General features: G+C 45.1%; 1 protein-coding gene across 10 annotated transcripts in view; it reads left to right on the forward strand.

Moving 5' to 3' along the window:
• The window catches only part of LOC8028448 (collagen alpha chain CG42342), a 420,040-nt gene that overhangs the window by 262,004 nt on the left and 138,802 nt on the right, over positions 1-19,234 (forward strand). For all 10 annotated transcript variants that reach the window (XM_040503858.2, XM_040503852.2, XM_040503854.2 and 7 more), the window contains exon 3: positions 6,161-6,222. In XM_040503858.2, the coding sequence (XP_040359792.1) occupies positions 6,161-6,222 (62 nt within the window). The remainder of the gene's footprint in view (positions 1-6,160; positions 6,223-19,234) is intronic.

A 19,234-nucleotide genomic window follows, 5' to 3' on the forward strand; every position in this document is an offset into this window, starting at 1 on the left:
CATAATGAGATAGAGGCGACGGAGGAACTCACCTCCATTGCTTTCAGGACGAAACTTTCTCCCTTTCTGAAGGAAGATAGGTTATAAGAGCGTTTCTCCCTTTAGGGAGGACTGTAGAGAAACTTTTTTCTAAGAGTGCTTTGACTTCCAGCGTCTTCTTGAAAGTTTGTCTAAATGGCGTCGAACGCGTTTTTGCGCTAGTTTGGACGTCTGGATATCTTCAACTTCTTTTGTGATTCTTGCTTTTCGTTCAGCCCCTTAAAGGAGCTGTGCAACGATATTCAATTGGAATGTATCTCTCTATACACGAGCTTACTGGCACACCTGGGACTCAAGGATACTCACACGCAACGCCATTGGCCAAGAAACTCCTTTGTTGCGGTGTAATTTCAAGGACAAAAGCGATCCTTTTCATTCAATCTCTCCTTTGCAAAATTTGATGACGTAACTCGGGGGTCCCAGTACACCCAAGTGACGATATTTGAATGCGGTTCATAGATTGGACCCGAGCATTGCGTGGGCACTCGACTTGGGCTCGTGACAATTGCTAGCTCGAGAAGCATTCGGGTTTTGACCCGTGTCCAATCGCTGCAACGACGACAACAGCCGAGCCATAACAATGCCTGGAACTCAGCGCGTGTCCTGCGCTTTGCCAACCCCAGCGCGTGGCTATGATCAACACTGGCGGCATATAATCGGCTCCAGATCACGTGGCCGCTTGTTCTGGCTGCGAGTTGAGGGTGTGAACGCAGCTCGTTTTTCTTAAATTTTTTTCTGGAACTTCTATTGCGTGGGGTTAAAAACGAACGCGTGTTTCATAGGTCATTAACGTTAGGGATCCGTTTTAAGCGGTATTTGCGCAAAGTACAAATATTGTTGCATTGGTCCTTTAACGGATGGCGCAAAGGCGCTCATATCCTCTATCGACCGTTGTTTGTGAGTTTGTCATGTTTAAATATTTAGTTGCTTCTGAAGTGGAAGGTGTTATGGCATTCACAGAGGATTCTGTTCCAGTGAGCATGGAAGTGACTGATTTCATTTTATGTTGAAATATTACCCAGTCGGTATAAGGCACCGAGAAGTGTCGCTTGCAACAACGCACACCTCTCATTGTGGTGTATGTAGGAGCGTCGTCAGTTCCGTGAGTTTCAATGTCAGCGAACCATGCAGTTTCTTCAGCGAGAGCTGAAGATGCAAACGAAATATCTAAAGGGCTGTTTACTAATGTAACTTTAAGGAATATAGTACTTCCACCCTTGAGTATCACGAGATCATGACTTAGCGTAATTCTAAATAATGCCCTTCCTCGAGCATTATTCGTCGTACTTCGTTTGTTGAAAAATTCCTTCGAATCTCTCAGCGTCAAATTCTGCTAGAGGAGGTATATAACCAGTTATAACACTGAGTAGATGTCACCTTTTTTTGATAATCACAGCTATACACTCATTTGGCCTATGGGACGAAACATAGTGCTCAATAAAAGTGAAATTTTTTCTAATGCCGAATAGTACTCTGCTAAAACCGGTTTCTTTGTGGGAGTGAAGTAGGTTATAACCGGATAATCTGATGTTGGATCCTATTCTTGAATCCGAAATTGCTACTATATGAAAATTGCATTCGAAGAGGAATTGCCAAAAATTTTACAGCTTATTTCGAAAACCTCTTGCACTCCATTGAAGGATAGTGGCCTTACTTTGAGGTTTGTCTAGTGGCACCAGAGCATCACAAATGGAAGGACAGCATCAATCAACTTAATACGCGCTTTGGCTATAGGCGAATCCCTAGGGAAAACAAGTTTGCGGATGACATTGACAACTGTCTGAATCTTGGCCTCAGACACAGATAGTTGCTGTCGTGCAGGTTTCTTTTCGGGCTCTTTTGTTTCTTCCTTTGATTTATCAGTGGATTTTGAAACTTTTGTGGGAAGATTGGGAAACTCATCTTCACTGTTCAGCTAGAATCGGGAATTAATCGGGATTCTCTTCGCGTATTGTATTCAGATGTCTCGAGTAGGGCTGCTCTGTTTGTGGGGAGTTTTCGCTCGAGTGTCTACTGTCTGTGTTTCTTTTGATGCTAGTGAAGCCGCTTTCGCTGACGCATAGCCAACTTTAGCTTGGTTCTTGTACTTGTATATATTTCGTTCTCTTTGATATGCCGGACAGAAATGAGGTGTTGTGTGCAGATGGGGCTGTCTGCATCGCAGCCGGTGCGTTCATGTGGTCCCCTGCAGCGTGTGCAACGTGGCTCTTTTGTTAAAGCGGTTCGAATGTGTCCAGACGAATTGAATTTCGAGCATTGGCGAGGTTTTTCTACATACGGTTCCATCCTGCATCTTGTGTGCCCAATCGTGATGTATTCCGACAAAATTTCTGTGTTGAGGACAACCTTAACAACTTGGAACGTGTCTAGTCGACGAACGGAGATTGCAGGTGTCTACGCTCGTATAGCCACCTAAAGTTCCGCGTCGTTTATGCCTAACGGTACTCCGTATACAACTCCGATGGCCGATTCACGGGGGAAAAGTTCGTAGGCCTGGACAGCTATGCCTCCGATGGTGGTCAGTGAGAGTAGAGCTTTTGTCGCGACTCTGTATCTTGTGTCTATAGCAATAAGATTCAGCCTTCGGTTTGGCCTGACAAGGATGATTTCATCTGGAGCAGTCATCTCTAGTTTCTTGGTGATTTTCAGCGGATTGATTATGGCGATTATTTTGGATGGACCCTTAAGCTTCAGTACCATTACGAGGTGGGAATGTGCTTGTTTCGTATTCTTGACGGTCTTATTACTTGGCTCGGAGCTTTTGGAAGCTTTGCGTTTTTTTGCGGCTTTGAACCAGATTATATGGGTCGGAGTCGTCGCCGGGATCTTCGGAAATGCTTTCCTATTAGGAGGTTGTGCTGGAAGCCCGTGACATATCCATAGAGGATTCTGAATGTATGTCCTGACCGGAGAAAGGGCCGGCCTCAGCCATGAGAGATGACCGATTGGCTCAGTTCGAAGAAAATGTTGTTTAGCGGGCTAGGGTGAGGAGAGAACCTCGATTAAACGAGAAAAATATTGAAAGGAGCTCAGGATCAGCAACGATAGGTTCGACTTCTTCTCCCACTGAAATGAGCGGCCCTTGGAAGAGAATACACTACTCACAAAAATCCCTGCATCAGACACTGTGCGCGTTGCATTGTGGGACCTCTTTGGTCATGCAGAGGAGTGGCATGGTTTCGATTTCCATTGCACCATTGACGAACTAGTGCATCCCAGCACTGCAGGAAAATAAAGGTAGCGCTCGTTCGCAATGTACCCATTCATCCCCGCGGTAGCCGTCGTGAAACACGGACCTCCAGCGGCCGTCAGGAACTGCCTAGACTTAGCAAGGAGCAGGAGCAAGACCTGCCGCGTCCCATACCTTTCTGGTGGCCTGGGGTGCTATGTTGCGCTTTTTGGACTCCCAGGAGACTAGGAAAAGGGAAGTGACGTCAACGACACAGCAAACGCAGATTGGGTGTTGATTTCGTTTTCTTCTGTCAACATCCTATCTGCGTTTGCTGTGTCGTTGACGTCACTTCCCTCTTCCTAGTCTCCTGGGAGTCCAAAAAGCGCAACATAGTACCCCTGGTTGCCACTCCAGAGTGCAGCATGATCCTCTCTTCTCACGGATTCTTTGAGAAGTGGAGAACATTAAAGGGGTCATGAAACGATTTTCCTACTTCTTCCTTCCTAGCTTTAATCCTCAACTCAGATCCGAATTGTGAAATTGTGAAAAACATTCCTTCGGCACCGGTGCGATGACTCCTAGCTTCCACCCTGCTTTTTATGCACTCCATAGAACTTGTCATTCCCCAGTGACAATAAGTGCCGTCAGGGCACTCATTGGCCACGAACGCGAATCCAAATATTCATCGACGGATTGATTGTTGACGAGCGCATACGTCCGAGTGACGCAGTTCTCGTGTCCAATACGTGAGCTGCAGGCTCTGCTGACGTCAGTTTGGCGCCGGTGACGCGCTTTTGGAACCGCGGATGTATCATAGTGAAAAGGCGGAGAGCTTTCAAAGGCAAGGAGGTACAAAATAGTCGGCTATATTTTCAAATGTTCGTACCGAAAAGCTGGCTTTTGACTTTCTAGCCTCTTTCTTTTGGCCAACTAAACGATATGCGATTAGTAAAGTCCCAATTTAAAATCATTCATCCCAACCCAAAATTTGTTTCATGGCCCCTTTAAGGCGATGGACCAGAATGATCGTCCCAGTGCACTTCTTCTTATTCCTTTGTTTACTGCGCACAAACTCTGGGTATATTCAGAGTTTGTGCGCAAAATCCCCCTAAGAACGTGCCCCAGCATTATATCCGTATTGGTACTCAACATCTTCAATTATATATATATAAGGAAACTCACATATTCTAAAATTCAAGCACTGTATTTTGTTGTAACGGGATGTCGCGAATTGAGGTTGGCAAATCGAAACAGAAACAGTGACCAAATGGTTCCCTAGATGGTTTGCGCAGCACTACGTTGCTAGGATCGCTTCCATTTTGCAAGAGCTATATTCCTGGTTGACAAATAAAAATCTAAACAGTAAGCTCTCCAAACCGTGAACCCAAGATGGTTTGCGCGGCCCTAATGCCGCAACTAAATTATAATTTATGTCATTGTGATTTATTGCAAACGGCATTGATTTTAAATGCGCAAGTTTTTTATGATTTCTAGGTGAATGTTTTAGTAATTGTTTGCACATTTTCGTACATATTTTACAATTGTAGTACATACATTATAAATCTCATCTATTTCTTGAGTCTGAAATAGCCGGTTCGAGATTATGAGAACAAAGTCTTGACTTCATCAAATAGACACAAAGTTGAATTGAGTATAAGCCGTTAGAGAATGCGATGAAAAAAAATTGCTCCTACTGCCAGTTAAACCATCAAGATTAAATTAAAAATTTAACCGCCTCAAAATCACGTGTTTTTTTCTGTTTTTTTTTTTTTTTTTACACGGTTTGTTATAACACTTCAGACAAACAAACGAAAGGGCAACGGTATGGATGTAAAAAAAAAAAGTGTTCTCTCATAAGAGAGTGTAATGCATACTCGACTTGCGCTCTCAACTCTCTTAGTTAACCCCGACGTTTGTGTATCGATATTCACCAGGCACACTACCAATTGCGTTGATCATACACATGGAAGTCCTATCGTCGCGCCGCCAAGACCTGCTCCCTTTTAGTCCCTATAATGACTAAATTGGAAATGTACCCCAACCAAATGCGACTATATACTTATGTATTTGTTTATCTGTCTATACTGCCAGCATTCACTTTTGAACGCCAAAGCAGGGAGAGAAGAGAGAATAAAACTTTATTGTCCCAGCACTGTCAGTGTAACCGTGCACCATACCAAGGTGGCCATGTATAAATAACGAGACAGTGAATTAGCTAGTTACGCGAGAAAGTGCGTATACAGTATATAGTATTTGAACCCTGAAGAATAGGGTCATTCTTTTTTGCCTCCACAGCTAAGATTACAAGTGTATTCAATGGAAACTTCTCAATGTCCTCCGGTCTGGTATAGGAGGAGGAGGATTGGGCAAAAAGGGGAAAAAAAAAAGGGGGGGGGGGGGGGGGGGCAAAGCAATCTTAAGACGCTGGAAAGGAAACTAAGCTCGGGAGCTTTCAACAATGCGAACATCCGACACCGCGTTTGCTCGGTGGTATGGTTTGGGGTCTCCTTGAAGTGTACGGAAAAATATTTGCGACGCGACATGCTTTGCCAAAGACCTTTACTAAGCCTTTCAGCACGCAACGACGGTCTAAAAAGACGCGCAATTAAACTTTTCAAAGTTCATTCAAGCGAATAACGTCAGACATATATTCTCCCAAACTAAGCTTTTCAAAGCCCCGAATTAGCTGTCCCGTAGAGCAGTATTCCTGCTGTGTAACAGGATGACGTCAGCATCCAAAGCTTCAAGTATCTGCTATCTCTGCACCAGCAAACGCGTGTTCGTCTCTTTGCTGCTATGCGAATTCTCGGTTCTCTCGTTTGCTCTTTCGGGAGCACGCCTCTATTAACAGCTTTGAATGCTGCGGCAGTAATTTCTATGGGAAACCGTCGTCCCGGGATCCAAACACAGTTTCCTGAAGCTCGACGCGCCTTCTTTTACCTCCTACAGGTCCGCCGGGAAAACGAGGCAAGCGGGGCAAACACGGAGAACCAGGGGACCAGGGACTGCCCGTGAGTACACGCTCCCCCCCTTTTCCGCGACTCCCTCTCATTTTTGTTTTTTGCATCTTACACGACTCCTTCCTTTCCCTCCTTGTCGTCGCAACCACACCGTCCTTGCCCCCTTTTTTTTTTTTTTTTTCTTTCTCGTTAGCTCGTACCGACGGCAATCGCGACATTATTCAAATGAAGGTAAACACGCGCTTCTTTCTACCGACACGTTGTCTCCGTGGTATGCGCGTACTCGGAACAGCAGCCCATGCAGCGCCACCCCCTTTACCTGCCCTCTCTACTCCGGTCGACCTAGACCGTGGACTGCAGCCAAAGGTGTACGAGCCATCCCTGCCAGTCCAACCGTTGTATGAACGCACCACGTGGCTAATCACCCACAGCTTGAACGGTTTACCCATTATAAGTAATCGTATTACTTGTCATCGATTATTCTTTTTGGAGCGACTTTATAATCGTTCCAAGACATCTATTAACAAGTAAGCGCGAGAGTAATATGATTATTTTTGCAAGTAATAGAGTTTCAATTGGAACCGTTTTCCCTCCCGTTTTAATGGCGCCGTTTGTTCCTACGAGTTTCCTACCAAAGAATCCTCCAACCAATTAAGTGTCCAACAGGAAAGGGGGGGGGGGGGGGGGTTTACCGAAATCTGCGAATTAGAAGTTGCCAGCAGAAAGATCCATCGTTGGGAACATTTTTAGTAATCGGAAAACTATAACGGCGACTTTGTCAAGTAACGGCCAATCGCTTTTCTTCTCGAGTAATGGAATAATCTAATTGAATCCTTTTTTTTAAAGCTGGAGTCATTGTAATCGATAGCCTTTATCGAGTATGGTCTACGAAGCAGCTTCCCGGCGCGTTAGTGCGCCCTTCACGAAGACCAGGCGACACTCACGCGGCAAGGGACCGGCCGCAGCTTCGATGGCTCGTACAGTCCACTTCGGTCCATCGTACGAGCTAAAACGGTGCGTACGCGCCCCTCCGGTTCCGCAGTGTTGAAGCGCGGCGACATATTTGCGAGCTCGTTAGAAAAGGGCCTGTTGATCGCCACTGTTCACTCAAAACAGCAACAAGAACATCGACGCAGATTGCGATAGATTTGGGCGTATGCGCGGTCCTCTGCTCCTTCATATATTTTCTTTCTATGTTCTCATTTCTTGTTTTGTTTATTTTGTTATGCCCCTCGTTTTTCCTCGTCTCTCTCAGCTTTATAGTTTGTTTACTTTTCCCGCTTTCTTTACTTGTGCGTGTGTGTAAGCGCGCGCGCGCGCGTTTGTGTATGTGTGTGTGTGTCTCTCTGTGTGTGTGCGTGTGCGTGTCTGTGCGGGCGTGCGCTTGCGCGCGCGTTCTACTACCTGGGGGAGAGGGGGGGGGGGGGGCACTTTGATCGAGGAAACAACAGGGCTGGTTCTTTCGTCGCGAACTGTGTTTATAATCTTTCTTGTTAATTTCGTGCCGCATTATTAACGCCTAAAACGAGTTTACCGTACACGACGCGACGCGATATCATTACCGTAAGAGAGAGAAAGAGGAAAAAGAAATTCGCTGATTGGTCGCTGAAAGGGTGCAAGCTTTGCCAGCTTTGTAATAGGGGTGCGCGCGTAGGCATCTTACGCATTTCCCGCTATACGCGTGTAAATATTGGGAATCGACGCACACCTACGTGTCCCGCGTCGCCCTTGGGAAGCTGCCTTCTTGCTTTTGTATCTTGTTTTATGCGGGAGCTGTGCACCGGCCACGTCTTCCCTTAATTACACTGCGAGAAGCGTTCATTCGCGTTGAGGAGAGACGCGGGTCGAAAAACGGCAATATTTTGAAAAACAAAAATCGATTTTCGATTTCCTGATGTTTCCTTGTTTATGAGGCTTCATACTCTATGTATAAAAACAACGAGTGTCGTTTATGATCGCGAAATCAGTTGAATGCGCATTTGAAGACTTCCCGGCAGCACAAAACAACATAAATTTGAGTTTTGTTTTTGTTTTTGTCTTTTGTGCGTGCATGTTTTTTTAGGCTGTGACATCGCCCGCCACTACATTTACGTTGACAAGTAGGCCTAGATCTGCTCTGCATCGCGGTATTTTATAGCTTTAATTTCTCACGAAAAAGTATTAACAAACTATTTATTTTTTGCTGGCGCGAAAGACTATCGCTACAAATCATAATATCATTCGAACGCGTTTTCCTTTTTATGTTACTTTGAAGCATCTTCACAGTTTGCGCTCAAGACTTTTTTTTTTAATATTGCCCTGTCACAATCAAATTTGGCATGCATATAATTTAGAACACGTAGAATCGAACTATCTATATGTTTGGATTGAATATTCTTCTACAGCGGAGCTATTAAGGTGCAACCCCACCGTGCATCACGTTTTGGTGTTTTTTGACGGCTTATAACTTTCTTTCTATGTATCCTACGATTATAAAGTTAATTTCAGATTAAAGAGCTGTTTTTCAACAATACTTCAATGTCTCGATATTACTATTATTTTAGTTGTTAGTGAATTATTCAGTTCTTAATAGACCACAGTCTCTAATATTGAAAAAAAATTATTTCTCGAGTTATAACCTTTGATCGTCCACGATATTTTACGTGAGCGTTTAGTTGGATGCAATAAATTTAAAAAGTAAGCAACGGACTGTACAGATAATGTATATTTTAAAATAAAAAAATAAAGTTTAATATGGTATTATGTTATGGCGCTATAAAAACGGAATCACGTCAACTAATCAAAATAACGAGACATTAAATTATGAAGCATCCTTCGGCATTACATTTTACAGAACTTTTTTATTGGTATATTACACGTTAAGAACGTTATAAGACCTCAAACTTTTCCCATTCAGTTACTGCAAATTGTAGTTTCTTAATATAAAATACAGATGGCGACACGTGTTCAAGAACAGCTTGATGTGCATTTTCCGTCGTGTGCCGCTTGGAACGCCACGTGAAAGACAGAAAAAACGCCAGATGTCAGGATGTCAGATGCATGGATAGAGTGCCTTCATACACACGCGCTATGCATGGATGCTCGCAGTGAGCGAGCCAGAGATGTCAAAACAAGCGCGAGCCTGCGGGTACTTTACATCTACTTTTGCGCGCGTTCTACTGTGCGTCGGTACACATGCCCGACGCGATCCAAATGAAATGGGCGACATGAAATACATCCTGCCATTTCAGATTCTGCCACGTATGCGAAAACATTTTAATGTTTTTATCAGTTGCGAAAATCATTTTCGCAATCAAACTATGCTTGTCGGAATGGTTTGACTATAATTTGTTTCAAAAACCACCTCGGTGGCTCTTAAGTGGCAATGATATTAAAACAAAACACAAAACATTAAATCGTCTCAGTGTGTCTCAGCCAACGAGCCGCCCAGGAATCCATATTTGTCGGGTTTCAATATCGGCCGAGGTGCCCTCAATCCGGCGGAGGCCAATCTGAGATTTCGGTTGTACATCAAAGGATCTCCAGTTAGTCAAAATAAACCTGCAATATTTTTTTTTTTTTTTTTGGGGGGGGGGGGGGGGGGGCGTGTTAAGTGAGTTTTGTTGGTTTGCCTTATGAAACCCTAAGATCTGAATATTTGCTTTGCTTTAGTTCGGAGCACAGCCAACGCTACGGGCTGATGAAGCTACTGAAGCAGCGCCAACAGCGCGAGGTTAAGCTGTTCGTTACCTTTCTGCGCCTATACGGTCGAGCTAAACTAGAGCCACTAAATAAGCTACGCTTCATACACATCTTGCTGCTTAAAGGGAAACTCCTCTTTATTATCGATTGTTAGCAAACACAGCGACTCTGTTTAGTATCATCTAAAGAGACCGAATGTCAAATATTATAACGTAATACCACCTAAAAGATCACTAAACCGGCCGACATAAACTGAGATGCGCGAAGTCACCAAAATCCGCTAATTTAGCGGGCAACGTGCGGCGCAGCCAACGTTGTATTTCCGTTGTGGCTGACGTCTGTTGCATACGCAGTTTTTTTCTTGGTATTTTATTTTTCATGGAAAGCTTACCAGGTGGCGCTACGGACGCGCTCCACGTCTGAGCAAGCAAAGAAGCGAGACAGACAAAGAAAAAAAAATGAACGAGAACAAGAGAAACAAAAAGAGGGAGAGAGAGTTGTACGGGATGGGTTTCGCTCACATACGTGCCAACTATACTCCGTTTCAAACATCGCGTGCAACGCTGGGAAAGCTACTGAAGTAGTGCGCATGAAAAAACACACAAAATTGTGTTACTCCGCGAGATTTCGTGGACGAGCGGTACAAGGCGCTGCTCCGGCGATGCCGGCGGTGCCGACATCTCGGTGGCGGTGGTTCGAACCCACTTAGAGCGCAAAGTTTTTTTTTTTTTTTTTTTTTTTTTTCTCGACCGATTGTTTGTGCAGGATCGTGCGTATTGCGGAAGTGCATATTTCAATTCCTCTTTTCTTGTTGATTTTTATTTATAAGAAGGTAGACTGGGGGCTGGTGTTCCGCTCGAACTTGCGCCGGCCTCGTCAAAACGGAAGAACGGTCGAGATCCAGGGCGTCTCTATTTAAAGCCGTTTCTTTACATGGTAGCGTGAAAATCAGAGTATCTTGAAAGTGTGGTGGACGGTCCTTTATATAACGAATATTGTGATTAGGGGACCGCACTGCCATTGTTCAGATGGCTTGGCATTCCCTCACGTGATGTGACTTCATGGAAGTTTCCTTCAGAGTCAGAATACTCGCCGGTGTATGAAAGAAGTCATCCAGACGGCAGTATCTCGGTGCTCTGGTGCCGGCGCCCACATCAACCGGGAGTGATTCACAATAGACGCGTACACAACACACGGCACTCGAGATCAGGATCGAGTGTTGTTTCCTTTTCGAGGAAAGCAGGGGCCTCGGAATACAGGCACGGGCATGTGCGTCGTTTACTTAGCCGACCAAGGTTAAGGTGCCTCAGGCAGACGGAGCCGACCATGGTTACGGTCCCGCAGGCAGAAGAACCCAGACACTTCGGAATGCAATCACGGGCACCGCCTGCTGTAAGGTCCCGCAAGCAGACGGAGCCGTAGGCACGATTCATCACCGACACAGTTCCTTCTTGAGGCTTGTTTCACTTTGAAGCCATAAGGCCGATTTCAACACCAGAAATAACAGGTGGCAGTTCACAACACTGTCCGCGTGCTCGGAACTTTCACGTTGCGAGGTCTTCGCTTCGGGGACGCCACCTTGCCAGACACTCCGGTGTCGTTACTGACCGTCTCCAGGACCTCACGGACCGACGTCTCCGGGAAACACGTTCTTGAACTCGCGTACACGTTGGCGATCACCTGCTTGCACTTTTGCGAGATCTTCACACAACGAATCTTCGAAAATATCCGAGCAGGAAAAGAAAGCTTCCCGCGTAAGACGCCATCTTCACGAAACCGGCGAGGCAGGGGCAGCCGCACAACCCGAAAACCCGAAGCGAGTGCAAGTGCCGCACGAACGAAAACGGAAAATAATTTGGAGTAGTTTACATTATATTTTCCTTTTTATTGAAAAAGAATTGGTGTTCCCTCGAAATCATAACGCCACTATTAGTTACTAGCTCCAAAGATGTACACTTTTCGACTTTTTTTTTTTTCAGGGGCCGCACTATTTTGTGGAGCGAACGTAGTCGCGGTCGGCTGTGCGAACCGGCGCGCTAGCTTTGACTACATTGCACGCTATGTTTGAAACGGAGTATAGGGTGCCTACATGTTTCCGCACATGTAGGCACCCTAGTGCCAACCGGTGCCAACAGACTAACCGCAAATACTATTTGCTAACCGCCTCGGTTGCCGCCTACATAGCCTGCTTCGTCGCTGCTTGCGTTGCCTGTTCACCGCCGCAGCTAGGCCCGCCCTCCCTCCTCGCCCTTCCCATCGCATCCGCGTCCTTTCTGGGCTACCGCTGGTAGATCACGTGACCCATTGTATTCCACGTGGGCAAGGAGCGCGTGTGTGCGTATGCAACTGACGTTGGGGGTACAACGTTGCCCGGCTGTGCCGAAGTTTCAGTTTCGGTTGCGATTATGGTAAATAACAAATCGCACGAAAAATATTTTGCTTTTAATGAGACAAACGGTCTAGGGTTGTTTTGAAGCACTTTTCACGTTTATATCACCCACTATCTCAGAATTTCCGAAATCGAGCGGAGTTGCCCTTTAAAATGATAGTTGTCAGTTGTCTGAAGCTTTATCTGAAATCAAGGAAACGCTTCCCCGTCCTCCACAAATGTTTAAACAGTTCGCGACAAAGCAAAGCAATATTACGTGAGCTTCCTGACACCGAAACTAATGCTAAGGAAGTCGCACTTTTGAATCATGACGATCGGCAGTTGCGTTTGATTTGTTACTAACCACCACAATGGCGGCGCCTACAACAATATCGGGGGAAAAAGTGCCGATACTCTAAGCGTAGCTCATATGGTTTAGCTCACAGGCTAAACCTAGTGCGGTGGGGGATCGTTGGCCGAGTGTGTTGTGGCACCGCAGATCAGATCACGTGGAGAAATGCTTTAGTGCGAGCTCCGTTCAAAGTACGGAGCTCACGCTGCAGAACCTGTAGGGACTAAATTCCCTCGACCTGTTTGCGTTGGTCTTTCAGGTAACCTCAAAGGTGCCAGTGCACGATGCCCGTCTCTCGAGCGGCCCTTGGAGGCTAATGGCGTCGCAGCACTAAAATGACTGGCCCTTGAAAGCGAATGGCGGCCGAGCACCCGCTCGTGGCGTACGTCTGTAGCGAGTTTTCACAACAATGGTTGGCAATGCTTGTAAAAAACAAAAACAAAAAAAACACACTTTTATAAAGGGGCATTAGCAGGGACCCTGGGTTCAGTCGCCCATCTGCGTCGTACCGTCATGCGATCGTGTACCACATATACTGCGTAATGCACGTTAAAGACCCCAAGCTAACAGTTGTACTGCAATTTTTATTATCTTCAGCGGGTAATAATGTCGCCCTACGAAACTGCTGCGCTCTAAAAAAACTTACGACTAATTTTGAATGCGCCGTTCCATTGCAGTTTTAATGCGTGTTCGCGTTAATTTTTTTTTTTTTTTTTGTCTGCATCTTTGATTGTGCGGCTCTTGTGATGAAACAGACTATGGTTGTCGGGCGTCTGGAAAAATATTATATAACTAAGAAAGTAACACGTGAACGCGAAACACACACACACACACACACACACATAGGCGCACTAATAAAAATAATTGAAATAATATAATTGATTTTATTTCTGTTTTCAAAGGTTTCAGCGCACCAAAAGCTATAAAAGCGAGCTCGATGCTTTGGATGGTGCGCTTATTCACTGGAAGTGTAGTTCAGGGCAATATGCTCGCACTTGTATGTTCCGCTTCGCTCGCACGATGAAACCAAATACTTTACTGGTAATGTATTTAGTGAAACAAAACTTGCCTTCTGTATATGTGCAATGCCCTCAGTTTTCGCGTGATTACACGCTTGTTTATTCTTATTGTTTTCATTTCCCGCTGCGATTCATTTCGTACTATTTTGTGTGCTGCATGCATTAGGGACCAAGGTAACCCAGAAGCATTCTATTTCGCGGATTGTAAAAAAAAAAAAAAAAACCTATGCAACTTCCCACGTGTGCCACAATCAATATAAAATATTCTGAGCTTCGCGTGTGACCGCTTGCCTGAGTAAACATTGTTGTTTGTCAAGAACAATTGCGATTGTATTAAATCACGTGGGAAAAACTTGTTCTAAGCATGCGACCGTTGGCATGCAGTGAATACTCATAATCGGCGCCTAGATGATTGGTGGCCGTCAGCAGGTGGAGTTTTTCTACCAACCCAGACTTAGAATGTTTCCTTCTTTCTGTTGTAAGCAATCAGAAGACGACTTACACCAAGTCTGAGGGTAATAAAGTACTATGAGCATTCAAACATAACGGCCTGAGCAGTATACGTGTACAAGTTTTAGCTTTTGATGCACCCTTAACTTTCGATACGCTCAAGGCTAGTGTAAAATGTAGGGCTGTTTCATTCTTATTCAGCGTACCATAAGCGTGCGTACGCCTTACTTTATACAACGTCAAACTCTACCCGCTTGCATTTTTTTCCTCTAAGCACACCATTAAGGCCCGTTCACACTCTTGCGACCGAGTACGACTGAGAGAGACGAGATCTCTTACAACTTCTTAAATGTTTCTAGAATGAGGGAACACACTGACATTGTGGCGCCATCTATGCGGTGACCCTAGAACTGCATTTCACAAAAGCGAAGGTTTTGCAAGATTTCCGAGGTCAAATGTGCGTAATACCCATAGAAAGGCTCGTTTATAACATTGACAAAAGTGTTTCGAGCCAAAAAAGAAAGGATATTGCGCGAGAAATAAAAAAAAAAAATATGCCGGACCGCCGAGTTTACACTGCTTCCCAATAGATGGCGCCAGTGTGTTCTCTGGTTTAAAGGGACCATGAAATGATTTTAAAATCGAGTTTCATCCACCGCACGTCGTAAAAGGTGTGAAAAGAAACACAAAAACACAAAAATAGGGAGCCCAAAAAAATTATTTGCTATAGAACTTTTAAAAGAAAACTGGACTCTTTTGCGCCTTCCTTCCTTCGCCTGTTCACTACGATGCATACGCAGAATCGGTGCACGTCAGCCGAATCCACATCGCCTATTGGGTAAGAGCCTACCTCACCAGCACCGCGATCGTAAACAATAAATAGCCGGCGAATGTTTCCTAAAAGTTTTGTTAAATAATATTCAGATCCACATTTTGTAGCATAATTAGAGATGTGTGGCGAAAATTGCCGAATTTGATAATGCTGAGAGCCAAGCGCCATCTATCGTGTGGTAAACGAAGCAACTACTGCGCGTGCGCAGTAGGGCAGGGCCGCCAGTTACTTGGGTGACTGCGACCGACGAACATTTATTTTCTTTGTTTTCCTTCCTCTCAAAACTCTGACTGACTGAACGTTTATTTTTCTACGTGTTCTTCCCGCGCGTGCCGACTTCAAGCAGCAAGAAAACAGTACTTAAAACAGACCACGACGAACAAGAACGCTGGATTCACCGACTCCGACGAAGCGTATAGGCCTAGCAGGCATTCCGACTCGGCGCTGCGTTGCTTCGTCGCAAGACCGTCTGCCTACGACCGGCTGGCGTGCTAAATGGAATATGCCCGCGCGACCCTTGTGGACCCTTCCCGTATTATAGTTTGATCACTGACCTCAATTCTAGATTAAGAGGTGAGGAGGTCAATCTCTTCTCCTTGTTTTCCGAGGCAGTGTTGACGAACACTCGTCGAAAAGGGACTCTCGTCGATTCTATCTTCTTGTTTTGTGTGATATAGAGCTGAAATAAACGCCGTATGGATTGCCTTCGTAACACGGTATGTACACTTTGTTATTGGTATGCCATTTTTATTCTGACAGACTGCACGTCACTGTCGACCCCGGTCCAACCTTTCTTTGCCGAGTGTCGCGTCAGTATCGAGTTGCAATCGTAAAAGAACGGTCCCGAAGCGCTTACCAACAGCGCGAATACAAGACTTCCATCAAGCGCGCGCGTCCGCTCCGAGTGTAAGCAGGTATTTACGTGGCTCTTGCTGACACTCGTAGTTCAAACGTATCTTTTTTAACGTCGGCTCGCTCCTGCATCTCCGAGGCCGCGAAAAACGCCATCTACGTCGCTTTGCAAACGACTGACACGGGCCGGCCCTTCTGCCAACAATGACGGGGTGGTGACAAGACTCGCTGCACTTCCCAACAGGCATACCGGCGTATGGGACTAGTCCCATGCTGTCGCTGTAGCGCAACATATCTCGTTGAATTTCGCTCAGCTGCGATGCGGCGATGAGAGGCGCCGATTCAGGAAATACGTCGGTGACATCAGCGCAGTAAAACCTACCGGCGCACCCCAACTCGTTGCCGCTAACACTCCCATTCTCCTACTGCCGAGAGAACTTCCGGTTCCGGAAACGGTCTACGTCACGGCTTCTTTTGCGGTCAGTTGGAGAGAATGAAAAAGTCGATATTTCAATAATTTTTTGTGTAAAAGTTAATAAACCGAGACGAAAACGGATGCCTGTTCGGCATTCAGTGAACATTGACGGTTTAATGTAAAAGTTATCTGGAAAAAGTAAAAAGGTCATTTCATGGTCCCTTTAAGAAGTTCTAAGGAACCCAGGTTTAAGAGGTCGCAAGCAGTCGCAAGAGTGTGAACGGGCCTTTACTTGCGCACATAAATCATCAAATTAATACTCGTACAAAATGGCACAAAAAATTTGCAGGTTTTTTTTTTTCTTTTTTTTTTTTTTTTTTTTTACCGCAAAAATAAACTACGCTTCGCTTAACGCCCATTCTCCGCCCAAATGTAGCGCTAAGTCACAACCAGATGCCAAAGCTTCATCCCGAACGAACACATTATTCAAAAGTTAAAAGCGATTTTCTGAACATTTCAATGGGAAAAATGGAGCCCATTTTTCGCCCGTTTTCGGTTTCTAATGCCCATGGAGCCCCATGTATTTGAAAACTCCGTTGGCCGCCATGTTTCCGTTGAACTTTTCAGAAAATCACTTATAACTTTTGAATAAGGTATCGGATCGGACTGAAACTTTGACATCTGGTTGTGACCTCTTGCGCTACTTTTGGGCGGAGAATGAGCGTTCGGCGATGCTTAGTTTATTCATGCAATAAAAAAAAATGTAGTTTTTTTGTTTTTTTGTGACAACCTGTACATTGCCTAAACTATGTGCAAAAGCTATCCACAAACCCAGAATCTTTGCCTGCCAATCATTGCATTAATCATTCTTATCATTTATTGCTGCAAGTTAATTTTTAACCTCGGCATTTTTTTATTATTATTATGACTCCCGCACGAGTCCTACTATGGGTTTACCAAACTCAATATCTTAAACCTGAGTGTAATTTTTTTTGTGTTTTCCAGCCTCGTGGTTATGGTCAAAATAAATACACAGCTTCCCAAATGAGACACCTGACCACCCAAAAAATAGATCATTTGTTTTGATTTTTTAGGTAGTTAATTCCTCAAGTGAGAATTTTGGAAACCCAAGTCTATCACGTCGTCACGTTTTCCCGGAAATCCACAAAGAGCCAAACACATGCACGACAAAAGGGCCGGCCCGTCATATTGCCGCCCGCGCCCGCAGAGCCGAGAAAGCAACTCTCGGTCACGGACTTTAGAAGATTCGCGTTCATTCTTGCACCAAACTTAACTTTCGCCCTGCTTTCTTGTTCTCGAAAGTGCCAGTTCATCCTCGCCCCGAGCGCGTGACGCTCGAACCTTCTTTGCTCAACTTTCGAGATAGTGACGCACTGTAGATAAGAAGCTGCAAGCGACCTTGTCGAGTCAGTCTCGCGTTCGCTCTCTGTCACGCCGCCGAATTGACGCCTGCTTTTCTGCTGCCTCGACGCTCTTTCTTTACTTTTTTTTTGTTTGGCACAAATTGGCCGATTAAACCTTTATTTTTCAGTTCACTGTTCGTCCTCTCGTCACCTTCAGTCATGAGAATATAAATCTGATCACATTGAAATATGTGTAATTGGCTTCTAAAATCTCCGATAACGGCGCACAGGAAATTTTATATTCTTCAACGCGTCGGTGTTTTTGTTGTCCATCTGTCTCGCCATTTGGCTCAGGACGCTTCTCGCGTTTTGTTCTGCCCACATTTGCTGGAGGCGTGAGCTCGGAGCGTAAGCTACTGGCCCCCTTGCACGAGAACTGGCGCAGCCGTGCGCGTTTCAAAGAAAGCTCGTGCAGAGTAAAACAAGCAAGGCACCAGAGATGTAAAATTCAGGATATAGAAAAATACTCGACTGCATTAAAGAGCCTCCACACACACGATTTCTCGCATTGATGGCGAGAAATCGAGAAATTGATGTCTGATCCCACAGCCATCTGTTGGTTCAGAATCACACTAACCAAGGGTGGGGTTGCAACTTAAGGGCTAGTTTTCCCAGGGTCGTGTCCGCCAACGAACAAATAACGACACAAAACTCTGGACAGCTACCGCCCTCTGTGAGCGACAGCGGCAACTAGACAACCGCCTTGCTGGTTGTCTGGTTGCCGCCGTCGCTCATAGATGGCGGCAACCTTTCCAGCCTTTCCACTCTGACTTGCCGACTTGCGGTCGGCCATTACTTCATTCCCACCATACTACAGCTTCGCTGGTCTTATTTCTTCACCAAGGTGGAAAGGCCCGAAAAGTTTTATTATTTATTTATAAAAAAATTGAAGCAACTTTTGCTAGCCTCTTGAAAATTTTGTTTTGCGAGTTTGAATTAGTTTAAAATAAAATAAGTCTCGCGCACATTATTTTTGTTGTTCATTTCACTCAGTGGCTTAGAAAGAGCGGAACAAGTTTACTTTGCTAGACTCTTTTAAATGTGTTGCCATGCCCCACTTGTCCGCTAGAACATGTTTTTTTTTTCTTTTTTTTTTTCTGAATGTACATTGCATCTAGAACATAAAAAATAAAATACATTTACAAATCTCTGTAATGCAAAATTAAAGCGCAGCTTTTGAGGAGGAGAAGGAGGAGAGAGCACGGAGAGGAGGGTATGCCCCCCTTCCTCCCCTCCGTACCCTCCCCTCCTCCTCCTCCTCTATACCTTCCCCGCCTCCCACAGTTTTCCCGCTAAATTTAGCTGAAAAATTTACGCCACGTGATCTCAACACCAATTCAGTTTCCCTGCTAAATATAGTGGGGAAAATGACGTCACATGACTTGGTCTCACGCCACCTATGAACAAATCTTGTTTTTATGCTCGATATAGCGAGAAAATTCACGTCACGTGACCTCAACGCCATTTCAATTCCCCGCTAAATATAGCGGGGAATTGAATTGGTCTTGAGGTCATGGGACGTCAATTCTCCCGCTAAATCTAACGGAGAAACTGAATTCGTCCGATAAATCTAGCGGAGAAACTGAATTTCCCCGCTACATTTAGCGGGGAACTGAATTGGTGTTGAGGTTAGGTGACTTCAATTTTCTGGGTAAATTTAGCGCGGTTAC

Source organism: Ixodes scapularis, unplaced genomic scaffold (assembly GCF_016920785.2).
Source record: "Ixodes scapularis isolate PalLabHiFi unplaced genomic scaffold, ASM1692078v2 PGA_scaffold3__209_contigs__length_174095766, whole genome shotgun sequence".
Classification (NCBI taxonomy): Eukaryota; Metazoa; Arthropoda; class Arachnida; order Ixodida; family Ixodidae; genus Ixodes; species Ixodes scapularis.